At 52.6% G+C, this 20743-nt stretch overlaps 1 protein-coding gene across 7 annotated transcripts in view; it reads left to right on the top strand.

Annotated features, from left to right (window-relative positions):
- Positions 1–20743, top strand: part of LOC135920337 (uncharacterized transporter YutK-like) — a 278506-nt gene that overhangs the window by 190995 nt on the left and 66768 nt on the right. For 5 of the 7 annotated variants that reach the window (XM_065454550.2, XM_065454549.1, XM_065454548.1 and 2 more), the window contains one exon: positions 19320–19488. In XM_065454550.2, the coding sequence (XP_065310622.1) occupies positions 19320–19488 (169 nt within the window). Of the gene's footprint in view, positions 1–19300; positions 19489–20743 lie in introns of all 7 variants that reach the window. The other 2 variants (XM_065454551.1, XM_065454553.1) reach the window with 1 other exon arrangement.

A 20743-nucleotide genomic window follows, 5' to 3' on the forward strand; every position in this document is an offset into this window, starting at 1 on the left:
CTGCTTCTTTTGCCCTTAGATGTGGATTTGTGGCGATGACTGTCTTCCTCATCCTCTGAGCTGAACCATTGCAGTTTCTTCTGGCCCACTCACTCTCGTGACCGAGACTGACGATTGGTGTTCTTGGAACGAATGTTCTTTAGTTTCTGTGGACATTGGTTGCTGCCAGTCTCGTGGCATGCCGCCTCGCACACGGCGCATTTGATCACACACTCGTGTCCAAGGGCAGGTGGATCGTTGAGGCCGCATTTTTTTTTTTGCTGATGTTGATCAGGTGGGGCACACATCCGGTAGGTGTCCCGCTTGGAAACATTCCGTGCATATTTGAACAGTGGGCTTGTATGGATGGAGCCGCATCTCTCCTCCCATGTAATAAATACATTTGGGAAGGGAGCCACCGGTGAACGTGATGAGTGCCATGGATGACTAGCCTAGCATCCGAGCTCGTACAATTTGAACTCCGTGACTCCATACTGGCATGTTGGCTACTAAATGTTCTATGGGTGCGTCCGCTGGAATGCCGTGAACGACTCCTCGAAAGCAGCTGTGGGGGTCAGCTACGTATGTGTTGAATTGGTGGACGTGACCGTTCAATTCGAGTTGCGTGTTGCGGCAGAGTACGTTGGCCACTTCTGTGCTGCTCACCGATAAAATTATAATGTTCGATCCGGGATGAGTGCGGAGGATTAAATCCAGGCCTGTAATTCTCTCTTGTTTCATGGGTTCATCTTGAGTTTGACTGAGATGGTCTTGAATTAGTTGGCTTGCCTTGAGAGAAAGAGAATCAACTTTTATTGAGCCCTTAGTAAAGGTTGGTGCGCGCTGGCACCAGACGGGGTGGAACCTTCTTCTCAGGTCTCATATGCGTCCAGCAGTTCCTGGCCCTAGCCGCCAGCACGAGCCAGAGCTACCGCACCCCGTGACAAATTACAAAGACATCACCCAAATGTACAGAAGCGGCAGATGTAGGCTTCCCCGTCCGCATCCGCAACTCAGCCGAAGTCAGCAAACGATCATGCGACGCACGCAGGCGGGGTCGCTAGCGCATCCCGTGCTCTTGCACAAGATGTTCCCAACAGAGCATGACACTTCATGCCCGTTTTGCAGACGATCAGAATGCACTCTAGCACACATCCTTGCAGAGTGCACTAAGCTCAAAAACTCCCCACCATCCCTACCCCCACCCTCCCCAGCTCCAACCACCCCCACCCCCCCGATCGATGGGAGACCTTGTCCAGCCATGACCTACCGACCCCGGATTTCGTCTTTTCCCCGAAATCATAAAAACAAACTAAATAAAAGCGGGGAAACCTGTACCTACTAAAAGCAATAAAGGGTTTAAAGCCAATGAAAATTAAAAAAAATAAAAAATGAGGGGTGAAAATCCCTAAGTGCGTACCTGCTCTGATGTAGTCTTGATTTTGATGACGGCTGCGTGCGCCTCGCCGTCGCTGCGCAACAGCAGGCACAGTATCCGGATCTCCTGCGCTGGCTTGCCTTGAGAATGGCACTCGCCAAGGTTGGTATTAGTATGTCTTTGATTTTAATGCCTCTGTGAGACGCATGATGATTTTCACATCACCCTTTGGTAGTGCTGGCAGAGGTTTGCGCTTTGGATGGTGGGAGTGATTTCCTTGGTTGTCGGCCACACCATATGGCTGGTCGCTGTGTTCCACTCTCGCGAAGCCGCCTCGCTTCGGAGATTGGACTTCCTTGCCTTTTTCGTTCTTCTTATGTTGTTTCTTAATTAGCTCTTTGTGATTCAACAATGTGCCAACTACCACCACTGCGGTTTGCCTTTGTCGGGTCGGCTTCGTTGAGGTCCATGTCGAACTCGTGTTCCATCTCGGTGGATGAAGATTGTTCGTTATAATCATTCGGTGAGTGCCCTGAGGTGGAGCACATTGGTGCCGGTGTTATACCGGTAGCCATCGTTGGCTCTTGAGAGGCCTTCTGAGACATTTTCTACATCAGTGAGGCGGCAGCGGTCTCACAGACCAGGCCTAGGCGTAGCGAACGCCGAGCGTTCCCGATGTGGTGGTGGTGAAAAACTTTTATTGCTCTTAGAAGAGAAGTACATGGAGGTACGCATATGGGCCGGTCCTTAAGGGCCCCGCCCTTAAAATACTAGGTGGAATCCCGAGTACCGGACCCCAGTGGCATCGGCCGCTGCCCGGGCGTGCTCGACCAAGAACATTTGGGCCTGCAGGTCATAGCAGCCGAGCAGGGTCGCCTCCCAGTCCTCCCGAGTGGGGTTGGGGTGAGGGGCAATAGCTGGGTTAGATGGGCAGGCCCACACCATGTAGTAGATGTCCGAAGACTTCTCCGCACAGTGCGGACAACTGCCCGTGAAAGAACGATCAAAATGTTTGAGTGCTGTCGGGCACACCGGTGTTCGTATAGAGACGGAGTAGAAGCCGCTCCTCCGTCTTAGATAGCCCTTTACTTAGGCGAGGGGAAAGGCTATAGCCAGATTGATAATTCAGGACAATGTCTTTAAAAGAATACGCGGGATTGAATTCGAGATCCTGATCTAGGGGGTCGAGAAATGAAGCCCAGAGAGAGAGAGCGCGGGCGGCGGCATCGGCTGCCTCATTCCCCTCGAGACTCATATGAGCAGGAGCCCATACTATGTTCCGGTGAGCGGGCTCCCCGGTGTAGGTGCAACTTTGAAGTAGTCGGTAGGCAAAGTATGGAGCCCAGCCTTGCTGGACGTTCCGACAGGCCCCTCGCGAGTCGGAGATAATTGTTTTGGAATCAGAGTGGGTAGCAGCCAGTGAAATGACGTCCTCCTCCGCATGAGTTATAGCGCGGGCGCGAAATGTAAGCGCGTTAAGTGTTTTGGATTGGTGGGCGACTGCGGTCGTTTACCATCCCCCATGGTGGGGGCCGGAGGCGTCCACTTAATAACTGCCGGGTTTCGACCCATAATGGCGGCCCAGGGCTTCCGACGGCGCCAGGCACCGACCATTAGGGTCCTCACGTGTCATGTTGTTAGGAAGAGGGCGTACGTGGAGGGCGCATCTCCTCTCGAAAGGGAGTCGTACCCGCTCTTCCATAAGGATGGTGTGCTGGATGTGTAGTCGGGCAAGGAGGCGGCGACCCTACAGTGTCTTTAAGAAGGTGTGTATTGTTTAGTTAAGTGAGCCTCTCGGAGCTCCCGGAACGTGTTCACCATGCCTAGACCCAGGAGACGCTGGTTGGAGGTGTTCACGGGGAGATCGAGGGCTCTCTTAATAATCTTTTGGAGGATGACTTCGAGTGCATCCTCGTCTTGTTTCCCAAGATGGAGGTAAGGAGTCGAATATAAGATTCTACTGGACACGAATGCATGCGCCAGCCGCAAGGCGTCTTTGCATCGCAACCCCCCGCGTTTGTTGGAAACCCGGGGGACCATGCGGTCCACCTGGTCCCCCACCTTACGGAGCTTGGCCAGGGTAGTGTTCGACCATCTATGTTGATCAATGATAAGCCCCAGTACCTGGAATTGTGTGTTCAGGAATTTGTCCTGTCTCCAGAAAGAGCTCACTTTTGGCGGTACACTTTGGTGAGGGGCGTATGTGTACAAATGCAGACTTTTGAGGGGAGCATCGCAGGCCACAGCTGCGAGTATAACGGTCCACTATGGTCGCCGCTTGTTGCAGGTTGGCCTCAATGTCTCCGAGTGAGCCCTGCGTGGCCCACAGTGTGATGTCGTCGGCATACAGCGCATGCTGCACACCAGCGACAGCACCCAAATGGGCCGGCAGGTGCATCACAGCCAGATTGAATAGGAAACCAGACAGCACTGCACCCTGTGGTGTTCCTCTGGTTCCAAGTCGGAAGGGACCGTGTTCAGTGTCCTGGATTTTAATGTAGGAATCACGATCTGTCGAAAATTGCCGAATGTATCTGAACGCGTTGCGTCCGCAGCCGGTTTGTGAAAGATGGGCGAGTATTACCTCGTGAGTAACGTTGCCGAAAGCCCCCTTCAAATCTAAGGCGAGTACGACCTTATCGTTGTGGGGGCATTCGACCGGGTCAAGGATGTCCCGATTGAGTTGTAGCAGAAGATGCTGTGCGGCCCTGTGCGGGCGAAGTCCGATCATGGAGTCTGCGAAGATGTGTTGACTTTCCATGAACCCAGACCACCTGTCACGCACCATCGTCTCCATTAGTTTGCCCACACACGAGGTGAGAGAGATGGGGCGAAGGTTGTCCATGTTGATGGCCTTGCCAGCTTTGGCAAAAAAAGTGACCAGAGCGGTTTTCCAATCGTTGCGGAGTGGCGCGTCCCCGAGCCAGATTGAATTGATGTAATCCAATAAGGACTGGTAGGCCGGGTCGGGTAAGTTAGCGAGTAATTTGACTGTAATTTTATCCTGACCCGGGGCTGTGCCACGTTTCATTTTCGCCAGGGCTGCCCGCAGATTGTGGAGCTGGAACGGCTGATCCAGCTCAGCGTTCTCCGAACCTGCATAAGAGTGCGCCGATCCGCAGGGGTCCTGGGTAGTGCACAATTATTGGTCCCGTAACTTGTGCGCTAGCTGAGTTGTGTTGCCGTGAAAACTGTGTATGGCATGTTGTAGATCTTTATGAGTTTCTGTGCGTGTCTGCGTTGGGTCGATAAGGGCACGGAAGATCCTCCAGGTATTGCTGCTGGACATCTGCCACGCCACCGTGTTGCAACGATCCACCCAGTTGGCGTCTGCGAGTTGGGCCGCATACTCGGCCGCCTGCTGGGTGAGCTCGGCAATTCGAGCCTTAAGTGACCGGCCGACGAGGCAATGCCGCGCTTCCCAGTGGTGGAGGAGGTGGTTATCCACGTCCGATACCGCCTTGGAAAGCTGAATTTCGGTTTCGGTGGAGCGAAGGCTAGAAAACAGTTGCTGTGAACATGACTTGTAGCCTTGCTCGAGTATAGACGTCGCTGTGTTGTAATTTTGCCTAAACTTGGACCAATCTGGGAGTCGGGCCTGTGCTGTGGGTTTTGCTAATGGCTTGGTCCGAATTGTATTGTTTAGGATGCAGTGGTCGCTACCGAGGGTTTCCTCGGTGTTGACCCAGTCTGCATACTGAATGTTGCGGGTAACGGTCAAATCCGGACACGTATCCCGACTCACAGAATTGCCTATACGGGTTGGGTGGTCGGGGTCTGTGTGAAGAGTGAGGCCCAACGTTGACGCAAGCTCCACCAACTTGCATCCCCGTTTCTCTTCACGCCGGTACCCCTAGACTCGACCGGGGCATTGAAATCGTCAACAATCAAGAGGGGATCCCGACCCGCAACTCTTAGCGCACGGCTAAAAAGGTCGGAGAATGATACATTCGGCAATTTGGGTGTGCAGTAGACATTTAGAATGTGCAATGGTGAGTCCTGTTTGCGGAGGGGGAGGAGGGTCACCATTACATGGGAAAAGTCAAGGTGGAGGTCTAAGTCGACCATATTTGCAGTGCAATATTTATGAACGCATAGACAAGACGAGGGGGCCTGCTGAAACATCGTACAGTTTGTTAAGGTGGCGCCCCTTCCTGGCTCTTGAAGGGCCACCACGGCGGGCATATGCTCAAACGTTCAAAGGAAAAGCCGAAGGTCGGCCCGCTTAGTACGAGACCGTAGTCCTTGGCAGTTCCATTGAGTTACACTGACAGGATAGGCCAATTTAGACAAGGGGGAATGCCTACACCCAGGTTCTCCCGCCATGTTCGGATTTAGGGGTTAGAGAAGGGAAGGTAGGTGACCCGGAGCCATCAACCAGGGGCTGAAATTCAGCTCCTGATAGGGGACAGCTGTCCTCATCATCTTCCAGATCAATTGTTCGACGCGACGATTTGGAGGGCCGGCCGGAAACATCTTTAAGAGGACTGGCCCGGCGAGACGTGCGGGGGAGATTCGCGACATGTTGGGAAATCATGGTAGGAAGGGCCTCCATGACCTTGGCAATGATGCGTTCCATTGCCGTCCCGATAAGGGTCTCGAATTTGGCGTGAAGACGGACTTCAAGATTGGCCACAAAGGCGTCCGACGTCACCGGCGCCACCGCGTCGCTCTCGGTGGCTTCTGCTAGGGGTGCAGATTGGGGGGGGGGGAGCAGTGGTTTTAGCTTCTAAGGCTTCAATTTTGGCAAGTAGCATCTCATTTTGGACCCGGAGAGATGCTACCAAGTTGTGAAGCTCGGCGTCTGTCGCCGAGCTAGGGGAAGGAGAACGTGGTTGGGAGGAGGAGGCAACCCTACCCGAGCCGCTCACCTCTTTTCCCTTTTCGACCGCAGTTGCCCAGGCACCGGTGTCGCCTTGGTAGTGGGCTTGCTTCCCCGATCCGCCGTGTGGGGGCGGTGGTGGCGCTTGGTCACCCTTAACGTCACGCCCGCTTGGCGGCGCTTGCTTCTTGGAGTTGGTGACATCACCGCGGGGAGCTGAGTCACCGCCGGTGGCGCGATGCTGCTGACATGGCTCCTTCCTCGTCGCGCCAGGTTTTCTGCCCTTTTGGGCGGCCATCTTGGTGTCGAGGCGGTACTTGGCGGTACAGTCTCTGGAGTTTGTGGCATGGCCGCCACCACAAACAGTACATTTCAGCTTGCACTCATGAGGGGCCCGCAACCCTTCCACGAAAGGAGCCTGCAGTCCACACAGGCCGCACTTGTCTTGCGTTGGATTTGGGCATGAGTGTGCTCTATGGCCCACGGTGCCAGACACACCACAGGCAGGGATAGTGCGTAGGTAGGGCTGCACTTGGACAATCTCCGAGTTGTAGTTCACTGTCCGCGGCCTCACTTTTTTGGCAAAAGTCAGGCGAGCCTTATTGGAGGTGGCAAATTTGCGAATTTCTAAGATGATGCCATGCCTCCACTGGGTACCGTCTTTCAGAGTTTTCACTGTTTCTTGATTTGCCACAGTGATCACGCCGTAGCAAATTTCTTCGCCATTTTGCTTGAGATGGCCCCGCAGTGGCATGTCTCACTGAGCTAATTTGATCACGAAATCTCCCAGCAGGCGATCCGCCACGTAGGCGTTCTTGGTGCTCGCAATAAGTAGATTTTTTTCGTTGGAAAAGACGGCCGCTAAAAGACGGCCGCCAGTTCGGCCGCCATTTGCGCGCCGAGGTAGGCACGCAAAGCTAGGCCCAGTTCACCATATTGGAAGGCACTCCCGATGGCTTCAGCAGCTCGGGGCTTGATGATCACGACGAAATCATTGGGTTGGTACTTAGGTAGAGGTTTGGGCCTCCATGCTGATTTAAGTTGGCCATCCTTGGCCACACGTGAGATGGGACCATGCTGACGCAAGGTCGACTTGCTGGTTGTCGATGTGGCATCTGCCGTCATTTTGGCATTCCAGTGCTGAGAACGGCTTTCAACTAGACGCAGTAGATTTTCCTTCCGGAGCTGGTCCAATGTTGCCTAATCGGGTTCGTTGGCTTGAGGAATCCTCGACCAGGCCATGGCGTCCGGGTCGTAGCCGCGTTGAGGTGGGGAGTTCACCATGTTGGTGCGGAGAGCGGCTTCTTCGTGGCCGGGTGCCGGCGCAGCCGTTACGCTTAGCGGCGGCGCCGCCAAGCACGAGTGAAAGTCCGCTCTAAATTGGCGAAACATTTGGCCCACCTGGATGAAAGTGATGTCCCTGTTTGCCGGGCAACTTGCTGCGTCTGACGAATGCGAAATCGGTGGGGTTCAACGAATTGGTCCATGGCTCCTGTCGAAAAATGATGGAGCCGAGGTGGCATGCGTCCGATCGCGTCACTCACCGGACGCGGACCCCTGTTACCCGACGCAGTTGTGGCCGCTCCGCATCTTCAAACTTCGATATTGAGGTAAAAAATTCGCCTACCGGTTTGAAAATGATGTCCGGGTGTAGATCTCGCCGAGTATAGTGCAATCGATATCTTGGCTCTTGTCCTACGGTCATTGGAACGGGCGTAAATTGGGTTTCGGTGGAGCCGCTGTCAGGCACGTCTGCTCCGTCTGGCCCCCTCTGGCGGTCTTCCGCGTGGAAAATTTTTGCTACGGCGTCGGGGCTGTGATGTTCAGTGAGTAGCAGAAAGCGCGCACTGAGACGCGTGCCCGCGCGCGCTGTCCGGCTAATCTTACGAAGCTTTGATCTATGCACTTGTTGATGCCAGGCACTAGCAAATTCACTGGAATGGAAAGGAAACTGCAGAAAGCAAATTGGAAAAAGGCATGGCATATTGTTATTTTTGTGTTAGCACCAAGCAATTAATGTTTACTGGATTAAGAAATAGAAATAATGGGAAATTGCTCGCTGAGAAGACCGATAAACATATAGGGTGATGCAACTTGAGAAATAGTGATATTGAAATTTCCAAGAAATTAGAAGAAACAAAAAAAAAGATGAATCGTCGCGACGGCACATCACAAGTCTCCGTAGGCGTCGAAGTCCCTAGTTATAGCGATATTATTTTTGAAGAGCTCTGATAGCGTTCACACAACGCTGGTTGCCTGTGTACTATGAAATGCTCATACGCCGCGGTCTAAAGCTTACGGCACGGCGCGAAAACGTGCTCGCAATGAAAGCGAAACATTGAGCATGGACATGCATGCAGATGCGCAGTTGGTCATCGTGAACCTGTGCGATTGCTGCATTGAGGCTTCTTTCTGTTATGTCCCATTTGGTTATCCAGACAGCCCACTATAAGTTTCACATAGGTTGCTCTCAGCAAGTGCCTACCTTTTACCCAAGAAAATGGTTCGGGGGACTCCATTGCGGCGACCACGCACAGAGGGCGTTCATGTACGTATGCGGTGAAGAGATAGTGTCTGTAAACCATATTGTGCTTTCTTTTTGCCCAAGAATAATATTTTGACAGTAAACAACTTCTGTCATTTCGAAAGTACTTACAGATATTGTCCAGCCGCGCTCCCGCGTGGTGGTCTTATTGAGCGCCGACAGCCAAACATTGGAGCGCGTCGCGCAGTCCCTCATACTATATAGGCAAGCGAGGCGCTTCCGACGGCTGGCGACTCCATAAGTCCTCGCCACCAATATGGCGAACTCAAAACACGCATAGAGCTGCGCTCAAATTTCGCATTAGGAAGTATCGTAATCGTCGGTGCACTTTTTCAGAGCATTTTCGTTTATCCGTGGAGCCTGGTAGATGGGCTTGTAAATGTAAGCGTTTCGCCGCGATGTGCAAGTTAACACACTGCAAAACTCCGGCCTCTTGTGTCGCTGAGCAGAAACATATTCATACCTAGATAAACTCCCGAGTCATCACTCAGAAACATGCGGTGGCGTTTCATAGTACTGGCTTTAGTGCATTTTATTCGTTTAGCACAAGTATAAAGGGTTTCGCGTTGCTTCATTGCTCTCTCTTGCGGATAGTTTTCCTTTTCTTATCTTTGCTTCCCTGAACGGTGGACTTACTCTTCTGTCACGTCCAGCATATTGTATCTGATTTTCTTGCTGGCTTTTTCTCTTCCGCCTGTTGCTCGGTTACTTTTATTGCGATAGCAACTATATGGACACACTCCAGGCGCATTTCCGGCGTCGGCGTCACCGTCATTTTCCGTATAAATCCCAAGCGCGATAAAATCGCGGCTGCTCGTCATATGCTGTATGTGCCAGGGAAAGCGTGCGAGCGTGAGCCGACGGTGGTGGCTCGATCTCTCGCGCAAGGAAGGAAGGCGGGGAGGAGGCGCGCCGTCTTCTATTGCGCGCAAGGGACGTTACACTCTGGCAACGGCTGCATATGGCGCGGCCGAGCACGGCCGTGCGGGCCATATCTTGTAAGCGATCTGCGATGGAGGACAAAGTGCTCCGAGGGCTGATAGACTCGTGTGCACTGTTCTCGCCGCTTAGTTCGCGCTGAAGCGAGAGGCAGCATGAAGGACAATTCTCTCACTGCTGCTGCTGCGCTTCCTCACGACAGCGTTTTGACAGCAAATTTCCACGGTCAGATGTGTTCGTGTTTGCTTGTGCGCACGTAATACCACGCTTACGTGCGCACAAGCAAGAAGCTGGAGCTAGAGAATCTCCGCCCTATCTCCTTAACCTCTTGCCTGGGGAATTCTTAACAGGCTAAATTAGTATACTGAAAGCAATGGGCTGCTGCCCCATACGTTGATAGGCTTCAGCTCAAATCTGTCAACTCAAGACATTATGTGGCAAATTCAGCAAAATATCCTACACCCGGCCCCTATAAGAGCCACCCGTACAGTTCTAGGGCTGGACGTGAGTAAAGCGTTTGACAATGTGTCACATGCTTCAATACTCACAAATCTAGCTTAAATGAATGTCGGGAAGCGCACTTATAGCTATATTGCAAGCTTTCTCAAGGATCGCACTGCACAAATACATTTCGGGGACATTAAAAGCGGACAATTTTGATTAGGTACAAGGGGCACCCCTCCGGGTGTGGTCCTCTCCCCCTTCCTTTTTAATGTGACCATGCGAAACCTGCCTCCATTACTGGAAAGGATCCCACATATCAAACACTCCATTTATGCCGATGATATCACCACCTGGACCAATAGCGGTTCCGATGGAAAAATCACGGGAGCATTACAAGCGGCCGCGGATACAGTACAAAATTTTGTGCGACAGAATGGTCTAGCTTGCTCGCCAACAAAATCGGAGCTTCTCGTCATCCGAGATAAATCAACCAAACACGCCGCCGAAAGGGACGCCACCTCACCTATACGAGTCAGTATGGAAGACGGCCCAGTTCCGCCCGTACTGAATATAACAGTTCTGGGCATGCTAAATCAACATAACACACATAATTCTGAGGCGACTGTCCGATTACAGACGACAGCCCGCCAAATATGTGGCCTAATCAGACGAGTAGCCACACGACACCGTGGTATGAAGGAGGCTGATATCTGGCATCTGACGCAGGCTTTCCTCATCAGTCGAGTCGTGTATTCCTTCCTTTACTACCACCTACGCCTTTCTGACAAGGAAAAGGTTAACAGCGTCATTCGAACAGCTTATAAGCTGCCCTTGGTCTCCCGAGGTACGCGAACACTGAACGATTACTTGAGCTAGGTATATACAATACCCTAGACGAACTAGTGGACGCCCATAAAACAGCCCAGCGTGAACGACTCTCCGGCACCGCAACTGGCAGGGTCATTCTAAGTAAACTCGCGCTGAATCCCGTTATGAATTCAGCAGGAAGAACAACATTACTCGGTGTGGTCAAACGCCGTTTGGTTATAAAACCGTTACCCAAGAACATGCTCCCTGGGAGACACGACAAGAGGCGGTCTGCGAGAGCCAAGGCCCTTCAAGAAAGGCACCAAAGCAACCATCACACCGCTTATGTCGATGCAGCAAAGAAAAATCACCAAACTTACGTAGTGAGCGTCGTGACCGGAGAGGGAAGTATCCTCAACGCCGCGACCATAAAAACAGTGTCCACCGTGGAAGCGGAAGAGACTGCCATTGCTTTGGCCATCATGAATCCCTCCGTGCAAACTATCATAACCGACTCAAGAAGGGCAATAGTAAACTTTTTGAGAGGCAGCATAGGCGTCTGTGCAGCGCGAGTCCTACGGGACATTACAAATGAAAATACTTTAGAACTCGTGTGGGTCCCTGCTCATTCGGGGAATCAAGGGAATGAGGAGGCGCACTGGGTAGCCCGAGGTCTAACCATCCGGGAGGTGTGCCCCTCAGACTCGGATCCCATGTATGAGGCACCGATGACATACCACGGGATAAACTACTACAAACAAAAAAGGCGAAACTACTCGCCTCCAAACGCTAGCCTCAAGCGAGCGCAAGCCTCAATCCTGCGTCGAATCCAAACTAAGTCGTTCCCCAGCCCACATTGGCTGGCCATAATTACCAACGGGCAATGGAACACAATATGTCAAAACTGCACAAATCAAACATTGGCTACCCAAAATCACATTCTTTGGGGGTGTGAGAGCTTACCCCCTCCCAGGTCGCTCCTGCCAGCTCTCTCACAACAGACGTGGTAGGAGCTGCTCAGTATGCCGGATGAAAAACTACAAAAAGTCCTCGTTGCCTGGGCCGAAAGGGTCGCTCCTCGTGAGGGGCCATCCTAGAACTCGGGCCTGCCAGATAACTGAGCAGAATCTGAATAAAGTTGTTACCACTAGCACCACGCTTGCTAATTTAATTAGTGAGCGAATGTTTACAAGTTTCTACGGTCGATAAAGCTACTACTTCGTATAGCTGTCTCATAATTTGCTGTCGCAAACTATGCTTCTCCTTTCTGGCGACACTGCGACTGTTTTAATGGTAGTCGGGTAAACTGTAACACTCCATCGTATAGCCATGTACATGTCCAGGTTGACATGAAATATCCCCTCGCGCAAACGAGTCATGGTGACGTTCAGCAACTACTCCGAGTTTCGAAACGCGTCTCAGGACACGTCTTCCTTATTTATGTTATTTGCGATGTGTGTACAGGCTTTATATTAAATCTTTAGCAGGAGTGGGCAACGTGGCGATGTCTCTCAAAATAAACAAATGATGTTTGTTGCAAACTATAAAACGATTTGCCCACACAATTTGAGGACACAGTTGCAGCGCCCACAACACCCGGGATATAATTTCCGCTCGTGCACAGCTCTCGAGAACAACCAACCTATGTTAGAATTAGCCCTAGAAGTAAATTCGTTTACTTCTTTTTTCAATGATACGCCCACATGACCTGCCCGTTAACTTTTCAATGTAATCACGAGTGACAGCGCTAAGAATATAAAGACACAGCATGTATATATATTTCAATCTTTCATGATATTGAGTTACATAAAAGGGTGGCAAATTCGCTTCCTTAAACAGTGCACCAACTGAAGTTTAGTAATTGCATGAACTATAAATGGCGAGAACAATTTTGCTGCGATAGTAAATATATGGACGCTCCACGTGCATTTCAGCCGTCGCCGTCGTCGCTAGGTTCCGTATAAAGTCCCTGGGTTATAAAATCGTCGCCACGCCGTATGCTGTATGTGCGAGTGAAAGCGTGCCAGGGTGAGCCGGCGAACGAGGCCCAATCTAGCGTACGCAAGGGTGGTGTCGGAGCTGCTGCGAGGAAGACCCAGCTCCGACAGCGTTAGGTTTTGAACTGTTGTTTTTGCTTTATTGCGATAGCAAATATATGGACACTCAAGCGGATTTATGCCGTCGCCGTCAGCGTGAGGTTCCATATGGGTGAAAGCGTGTGAGAGAGCCGGCGAACGCGGTTCGATCTTGCGGACGCGAGCGAGGAACGCGGCCCGGATGCGTGCCCTCTCCTGTGGAGCGCAAGGCAAAGGGTGAGGCGAAGGAGGAGGGGCGTTCATCTCGTGCGGCTGCTATGGCGCCTCGATGTCCTCCTCGCCCGCCGCTCCGTACAGAATGTAAAGCCCCTCAATCTCCCAAAGTAGCGCCATTCACTTCTCTCCTCCTCCGCTCGGCGCGGCCTCGACGGTGGCGCCGCCGGCAGTGGGACTGCCGTAGCAGACGACGGCTAACACGCTACGGGAGGAAATCTGCGGAAAAGTTCGTTCGAGTCCTGCGGAGCAGTTTTTTCAATCTAGATCTTGCTTTGTCAGTCGGTAACTGGCCTTAAGAATGTCGTGTCGGATTTGCGGAAGAAATAGAGAAAAGCACCATTATTCAAGGCGTATTTAAGGCGTAAAGCGCGCGCACGTTGAAAGTTCGTGTTGCTGAAACACGACACAAGCACGCGGTGTGCTCAGACACGCGAGTAATTACCAGAGTTTCAGGTTTTGACAGCGCGAAAGTATGTGCACGTGGTTTCGTAGGTTAATTTACGTACCTGCAGGATGCTTTTGTTCGGCCGGCGCGTGAGAGATTCCGACTGTCTGCGGTCAGCAATGCCTGGCAGCAGGGCCGTTTCTGTTCCGCGCCTTTTACAGATGTACGTAGCTCATGCACAGGTTGTGGCGGCCATGAGCAACGTTTTCACACATAGGCGGTATAGATAATTTTAACAACTTACCAGCATATGAAATCGTTATTTATTTATTACAGTGCAAATGGCAAGAATTTGATAGAAAAGAAAGAAGGAACTTGATGGGACAACTGGAAAGAGGTTCAGAAAATAATTATCCCCCTCCCTCATTGGCACCAGCAACACTTTTGTTGAAGTGCTAATTTTATCTCTGTATACTACGTGCGTCTGTATTCTTTTGCGTTGTAAGTTTTCACAAGGAAGCAGTGTTGCGTTAACTGGAACAGTCAAGGCACACAAGACAGAAGAAAAGTTGATTCTTGGGTTTTACATCCCAACACCACGATCTCATAAGGCACGCCATAATGGGGGCTCTGGATTAATTTTTTTTGCAGCTGGGGTTCTTTAACGCACCCCCAATGCACTGGACACGGGCCCGTTTTGACACGGGCGTCAAAAGAAGAGGTTGGAGGAGCCGTGTCACTTAACAAAGCCGCGCGTTCTTTGCCACTTGCTCGAAGTCAGCCCGCCCGATCTTGTGAATCCACACTTTTCTTCGTTTTGCGTTGCGCCCGGCGGATGGTAAAACAAAAAGCTTTTTGCCGTCACTGGGTCTGTTGTGGCAACCGTAGGCGCAGCAGCACGGCATCGCAATTAAGCACTCGGCCCTAACACATTGTATAAAACTACCGCGCTCCTTCAAACCGCCTGCCGTACTTCGTCGCGGAGGCCCAAAAATGGGGGTCGCAGGCCCAAGATTGGGGGTCGCAGCGCGCTGGAAAGAAAAGATATACAAAAGCGCGGCGCCTGCTCTGCGCCGGAAAGAAAAAAATATACAAAAGCGCGGGGCCCGCTTTCACGTGACACAGATTGGCCAATGGGGGAGCGGAGGAGGCTGGGGCGACAGGAGGAGTGGAGGAGGAAGCGCCTGGGTGAGCGGGGTGGCGGAAAGATCTAAGAATGGCGCTACTTTTGGAAAATTGAGGGGCTTTAACAGAATGGACACAACTGCGCCGTCTACTACGGCGTTGGCTACGCGAATCGCGGACGCCTTCAACGGCGTTGGCTACGCGAATCGCGGACGCCTTAGTAGACGCCTTCGGCGGACGCCGCAGGAACGCGTTGCCAGCGCTCGTGTGTTTTGAAAGTGGTCTGCGACGTGGCTTGAGCGCGCGCCCGCGCGAGCCTCATCTTCAAAAGACATCTGCGATGTTTGCAGACTGCTCGTAGTGCCGGTAACTTCGTATGTGCTGTGCTTTCGATGTTATTTTTTATATCGCAGTGCGCAAACTGCGCGGCCGTGAGCTTTCTCCTTCTTGACGGGCGCTGCAGGCGGAGCGAGTTCTGGCCCGAGGCCCGGGCCTAAGGCAAGGAGTGCTACAGGGCTCCCCCCCCCCCTACCCCGTAGAGCCGAAGCCAGTGGAGCCGCCCAGTGAACGTGCTTAGATGTGACCACCCAGAGTGATGAAGCCTTCGAGGCCAGGTTGAGTGGAGGGATCGCGGGCGCAAGAGCGGCGACATAGCCAGGTTTGAGTCGGTCAGCAGCCACGACGTCTGCGCGACAGTTAATTACCATCGTAAATGTCTTAGGCGTACGATGGAGTACGCGGCATGGTCTATCGTAGGCCGGGATGAGGGGTGAACGCACGCGGTCACGCCGAACGAAGACTTGCCTGCAGGAATCCCTATCCTGGCTGACAACTACAGACCGGTGTTGCCCGTAAGCTGGAATTACAGGAGCAAGGTCACGAAACGTGGTGCGCAGCTCCCTGATGTAGGTGAAAGCATCATGGGTGCAAGGAGGCAACGACGGCGCGAAGAATTCTCCAGGAAGGCGCAGGAGAACGCCGTAGGACGAGTGAAGCCGAAGAGCAACCTAGGTCAGCCTTCACTACTGATCGGATGCCCAGAAGGGCGAAGGGAAGGTGAACGAGCTAACGTTCCCTTGGCTGATAAGTGGTGACGACAGCCTTCACTTGTCGATGAAGTCGTTCCACCATGCCATTCGTGGAAGGATGGTAGGCGGTCGTATGGATGTGTCGAACGTCCAGTATGCTGGCAAGCACGGTGAATATGGTCGATGGAAACTGGCGACCTCGGTCGGTAGTGATGACAGAAGGGCATCCTAAACGTGACACCCAGCCGCTCATGAAAGCCGTAGCAACTGTGTCTGCCTTAGTGTCGGTAATGGAAAACGCCTCTGGTGATAGAGTGAAGCTAGAGTGAAATGATAGAGTGGTGACATGTGAGCAGATAAGAGGCCCCACGTGATGGCTGGAGAGGGCCGATAATATCGAGGTGGATGTGGGAAAAGCTTGCGTCTGGAGGGCGAAATGGGGAATTAGACGTGGCGGTAGGGCGGTGAACTTGAACACGCTGGCATTGAAGGCAGGGTCGCGCCCAGCGACAGACGTCTGCATGGATCCTATGCCAGAGGAAGCGAATTGTGACAAGCTTCTGGGTCGCACGAATACCAGAGTGGCTCATGCTATGCAGTTGATCGAAAATGCGCGACGAAAGTCAAAGGCACGAAGGGTCGAGGAACACCAGTGGATGTGTCGCATTTTATCAACAAGGAAGAAAACGGAAGCAGGCACTCAGTGAAGGACAGGGACGTGGATGAGGAACGAAGGCGAGGCAGCTCAGGGTCGTTGCGCTGGACGGCTGCTAGCTCCTCCATATTTACTGGTAGTTGGGCCGCCAGGGCACCGACGCGGGAGAGTGCACCAGCGGCAGCATTTTCTGTCGCATGCACATGACGGATATCCACTGTTAACTTGACTGCGGGACTGGTACCACCACGAAGACAGGCGGGAGAAGGGCGCGAGGTCATCGATACGTCTCACAAGGGCGTTCAGACGGCCCTCTATGTTCGCCAGCGTAGGGGACTGAGGTAGTAGCCGCCGGCGGTGTCGCAACGACGCTGAGGCTATGGGCCCGCGAGTAGTCCGAAACTCGGTCAGACAGTTCAGCGAGCTCGTCCAATGGCACATCACCCACAGCCGCGGGAACTGGGACCATGTGCTGCGGGAGGCGCTGGAGGAACAACTCACGCAGCAGCTTGTGCTGCAGCATGCGCCAAGAAACTGGCGCATGCGTGGAAAAAGCTGTGAAGGGCGACTGTCACCGAGCTCCGTAGCTGTGGAGAGCTGCTAGTGTCTGCTGTGCTCGGATTCTGACTTGCGGGAAATGATAGCCGCCATCAACGATTCGAAGGGACGGGTCGGATCCGGAGAGGTGGTAACATCCACTGAGTCCTCGGCGACGTCCAGAGGTGGGGAGGACACCAGATGTACGAACTTAGTCTATTCACTGGTTATATGCCGGAGACGGAGGTACGCCTCTACCTGCAGGAGCATGATGCTGGGGCTGGTGGGCCAAAATTGTTGCAGGCTCATGCGTTGGAACGCGGCCACCGCAGCATCGTCAGGTTGGGTGACCTCCTGGGCGTCGTCACCGGCAGGAAAACCAGTAGAGTTGGCAGGGTCCATGCCGGAGGGTTGGAGCTGCGTTTTCTTTACCGGGTCACGAAATCTAACGGAGCTAATGCGAGGAACACCCAGTTCCGGCAGCGTCGAGTTTTGAACTGTTCTTTTTATTTTTCTTTATATCGCACTGCGCACGATGCGCGGCCGGGAGAACTTCCTCCTCGACGGGCGCTGCACGCGGAGCGAGTTGTGGCCTGTGTCCCGGGCCTGAGGCAAAGGGCGATACAGTGGAAAGCGGGGGAAAAGCGCGCCGTCTTTCGTGGCGCGCAAGGCTCCGGTGGGAGTGGAGGGAGGGGGACGCCTTCTACTATGGGTGGTCCGGGCGCCCGCCCGGATTGCTGTATCTTGAAAGCCATCTGCGATGGAGACAAAGTCTCCCGTGCGTTGTGTCTTCGCGGCTTAGTCGCGCTGATGCGAGAGGCAGCGCGAAGGTCAATTCAATCGTTGCGGATGCCGCGCTTCCTCACTCCAGCGTTTTGACAGCTAGTCTCCGCGGTCACCTGGTCTGATGTGTTCATTTTTGCTTGCGTGAGCGTGACCCCATGCTTCTTAATTTTTATGCGAAGCTTATTACTGGAGCTCAACCCAGCTCCTCAGGCGCGGCGGTGTCGCCTTCAATACCACGTGACACCGTGACGTCAAGACAGAGGAGAAAAGGGGCTCCAACTCGCGCCGTCGCTCGCGGCGTCGCCTTCAAGGCTGACCACGAGACACCGTGACGTCACGACAGAGGAGAAACGGGGCTCCAACTCGCGCCGTCGCCCGCGGCGTCGCGGCGGTATATAAGCAGCTGCGCTTGCCTCTGCTAGACACTCACGAGGTGAGATGCCTCCTGGAGACAGAGCTGCTCGTTGGAATGAGAAGCGAAGGTTGCGGCGTGCTACAGAGACTGTTTCTAGGTGGCTCAACTCTTGCCAGATGGGCTGGGTGGGAATCGAACCAGGGTCTCCGGAGTGTGAGACGGAGACGCTACCACTGAACCACGAGTACGATGCTTCAAAGCGGTACAAAAGCGCCTCTAGTGAATGCGGTGTTGCCTTAGAAACGAGCTGTTTCTAAGGCTCAGGCGTGCGTCGCTTGCTCAGGCGCACATTTCGTTGCCGCGCCGAACGCTGCGTTGCTCGACGCTCACCGCGTCCAATGCGGGGCGCGTAGTCGCTGCGTCGTAGCCCATTGTCTTACACCCCTTGGCGGGTCGACGGGAACGCTGTCGCGTTCCACTCTTGAAGGCGAAGCAGAGTAACGCATGAGTTGTTTCTTCGTCTAGCCGAACCAAATATAGCCAAGCAGGGGCAGTTCACCAGGCTAAACAGTGGTTCAACAACTAAAATAAAGGCTAGTATGCTTCGCATCCTGGGCTTAACCTTAGCTAATCCACAGCCATTTTTTTAGTATGCCTATGTTTACGGTCGGTATAGTTTATACGATCGGTAAAACTATACCTTTACTTCCTATAGCTGTCCACTAATTTGCTACCGCAATCGATGCTCTGCCTTTCGGGCAAAACTGCGACTTTTTTCTGTAGACTCTCAAGTGATGTTTTACTCAGTGGGTCAATCCCTAATATACCGGGGCGTATGTTAAAACTTGAGACATGCTAGTTTCGTAAGCTAATAATTTTATGGAGTTGCCTTTGAAAGGGAATGTGCTTTGGAATATACAGGAGTTTGATAGTGCGATGGCCCCTGAAATATGTGATGCAATCCTTTGCTCCAGTGCAAGGCTTGTGCCAGAACCAAGACTGTTAGTACAGAAGCCCTATGACCTAGTTCACGAAAGCACCCATTTTTTTGCAGCTTTTCTCCTGTGATGTGCGGTTTGAGATTTTTCTCACTATTATTGAGTTAATCTGTGCGCTGCGGGAAAACAACACTGATAGCTGCTTTACGTATCAGACGCAGTTCCCGCCTGTACTTCTCGGCATCTGTAACGATCCACTTTTCAGTTCGGCGCACCTTTTGCAGCCCGGAAAGAAGCGCCGTTCACGCGGTAGCTGCTGGCATGGTGACAGTGTTGGCCATGGCGTCAAGCACTGCATGGAGCCTGGTCACCTTCCTGTCCGCAGAGGCCTGCCTGGACGAAGTGTGCAAGACAATGTCAAAGCTGGTTTTTTTGCCCGAACTAACGCCACACGTGAGTGTGCATTTGCCTGTCTCTTTCTTTTTTCTTGCGGAATAACAGTAGCTGTTTGTTTTATGTGTGACAATTTTCGCTGTAAAAACATTTTAGTGTAAGCAATAGTAACGTTCACTGGAACACAGAAATGGTGTGATTACCACTGGTCGAACACTGTCGCGGCAGCGTACTTTTGACTAGTGGATTTGTCAGGGCTGGCTCGAATCTTCTTTTTTTTCTTGTATTTTTTTGTAGGGCAAACGTCGCAATGTGGAGCAAGATATGTAACAGTTGTGGTCTAACAACTGATGTTCTTAGAGCCACCGTTTAAAAATATGCACACGTGTACGCAGGCGTTGTAAAGTTTTTATTCCAGTGGGCGTAGTATCAACTTAAGCGCTCTTCGTGCCCTAATGTTGTGCGGCAAAAACTTCAATGACATCATCTACCATTCACGGGTGGGCAGCTCCATCATGTGCCTGCATAAACAAGAAGACATGGTGATCAGGGGCGCTTCTTTGCATTCTTAGGGGGCACTAGCTGGCTGGAAGGGGACGCTATACCGTCTACCACATGTCAGGATTTGGGGCTCAATCCCGTCGCTCGTGATCCGTTGTCAAGATTGGAGTCGGGCATGAATTAGAAGGTAGCTGGCCCATGCCGTCGTCCAACTTATCCACGCTGAGGACGTTGATGAAGGGAAGGACTGCTTCTCATTGAGAACTAGGAATATGGGTTTATTTACAAAATTTGTATCAGTCTAACATGACTGTTTGAGAATGCACATCAGTCTAACATGACTGCTTCAGAGAGAGTGTCAGTCCAACGTGACTACTCAAGAGAAGTGTGTCGAGCATCCGCACAACAGCAGTTTTTGAACACTCGGTCCGCCGGCGATACAAGGCGGCGAACATTCGTTTCGTCATCGCAAAACTAGCCGCCTCCCGCAGGACGGCCTACGCACACAAAGGCACACACATTCCAATGTCCCGAGCCGACGTCAGAGGGGCCCCGTAGGACTCGAAGCCGTTCCGGGTAGCACGTTGGGGAGTTTGGGAACAATTGTTGGCCCGCCGAACTCATTCCGTCACAAAGTCGATTTAGTCACGCTGTGGCTAGAAGGTGGCGGCGAAGCTCCCGGTATGTGGGCCGTCATAGTCGTAAGCGGGTGGCAATCTTGCACTGCAGCTGGACATTCTTAACAGCGCCGGGAGGTTGCGGTCATTGTCGTAAGTGGCTGGCAATCCTGCACGGCAGCTGGCCATTCTTAACA

The sequence above is a fragment of the Dermacentor albipictus genome, chromosome 1 (assembly GCF_038994185.2).
Source record: "Dermacentor albipictus isolate Rhodes 1998 colony chromosome 1, USDA_Dalb.pri_finalv2, whole genome shotgun sequence".
NCBI lineage: Eukaryota > Metazoa > Arthropoda > Arachnida > Ixodida > Ixodidae > Dermacentor > Dermacentor albipictus.